The sequence below is a fragment of the Rhagoletis pomonella genome, unplaced genomic scaffold (assembly GCF_013731165.1).
Source record: "Rhagoletis pomonella isolate Grant_MI unplaced genomic scaffold, Rhpom_1.0 Rhpom_scaffold_00004, whole genome shotgun sequence".
Taxonomy (NCBI): domain Eukaryota; kingdom Metazoa; phylum Arthropoda; class Insecta; order Diptera; family Tephritidae; genus Rhagoletis; species Rhagoletis pomonella.
The window spans coordinates 63,574,946-63,575,954 of record NW_023458558.1 but is presented as its reverse complement, the minus strand read 5'-3'; the positions used below and the strand labels follow the sequence as shown (position 1 = coordinate 63,575,954).

The 1,009-nt window shown below is 36.7% G+C and overlaps 1 protein-coding gene across 1 annotated transcript; it reads right to left on the bottom strand.

Annotated features, from left to right (window-relative positions):
- Positions 1-22: 22 nt before the first annotated feature.
- On the bottom strand, positions 23-1,001 carry LOC118737973 (protein abnormal spindle-like). Its single transcript, XM_036468817.1, has 2 exons — positions 890-1,001; positions 23-808 (listed from the first exon to the last, which is right to left on the bottom strand). Exons 1-2 carry the CDS (start codon positions 980-982, stop codon positions 542-544), a joined length of 360 nt encoding a protein of 119 aa, XP_036324710.1. The 5' UTR covers positions 983-1,001; the 3' UTR covers positions 23-541.
- Between the last annotated feature and the right edge of the window lie 8 nt (positions 1,002-1,009).

Sequence of the window (1,009 nt, the reverse complement as noted above, 5' to 3'; positions counted from 1 at the left end):
TTTTAACTAACATTTACGGCAATTAATTACAGTGGATATATTAACGTAATCATAGTCGTAGCCGACAAAAAGTATTGTACAGCGAACTAGTCTATTTGATATATATGAATATCGGATAGTCTTCTGATAGTATGGCTATATTCCAGAACGCATCAATACAATCGATAGAAAGCGTTAGAAGTCTGTGTTCAAAAATGCATCAAGCCAAAGCATCAGTCTCTTTTATTTCGAAACTATAATTTGAGGAAATGACCAATATGCGCAACCACGGTTAAATGCCGCATTGGAACTTAATTGCGCAAATAAGGCATTTCCATCAATTATAGTGTAGAAATAAAAGAGACTGATGCTGTGGTTTGATGCATTTTTGAACACAAACTTCTTATAATGCTTTGTATCCATGTGTTTTGGAAAACTCTCGTATCTGGTATAGAAAACAAATCAAATATGAAAATTCTTGTTACGGAAATTCTTACATACAACGGATAAAAAAATGAATTTGTTAATCATATACACTAAAACAACAATAAAAGAAATACATTTAATTGACTTCAATTTCCAGTTCAGCTAGCAGCATATCAAATGCAAATATCGACGATACAAATGTATACGGCTTATTATGTATGACGCCGTAGTCGGGTTCGAGGCTGGGTAACGCACGACTGCGGAATAGTTGCTGTTTGGGAGCACGTGACGGTGCAACAGGCTTGCGTACATTTTGATTCATGCGCTCTTTACGCGCAACAAGTTTTTTAGTCTCCCGCACCACATATAATGCTTCAGGAGTCGTCATATACTCCCGAATTATCTGTGTGGAACATTAAAAGAAAAAGATGGTAAACAATTATATAGGAATGCTCGAAATAAACGTCATGAGTAGCAAACTTACGTGGCGCTTGTAGGGACAATGTGCAAATAGCCAAATTAGCGTACATAAAGTATTGAATATTTCACTATCCTTGTCACACCAGCGCAGCAGCATCTGAGCTATAGTGACAAGACCGCTCTC

Bases quoted from the DNA above. Each gene is read 5' to 3' on its own strand.
- LOC118737973 (XM_036468817.1), bottom strand. From the start codon at position 982: ATGCTGCTGCGCTGGTGTGACAAGGATAGTGAAATATTCAATACTTTA. The intron at 809-889 runs GTAAGTTTGCTA...TGTTCCACACAG, and splicing joins ATTGTCCCTACAAGCGCCAC to ATAATTCGGGAGTATATGAC.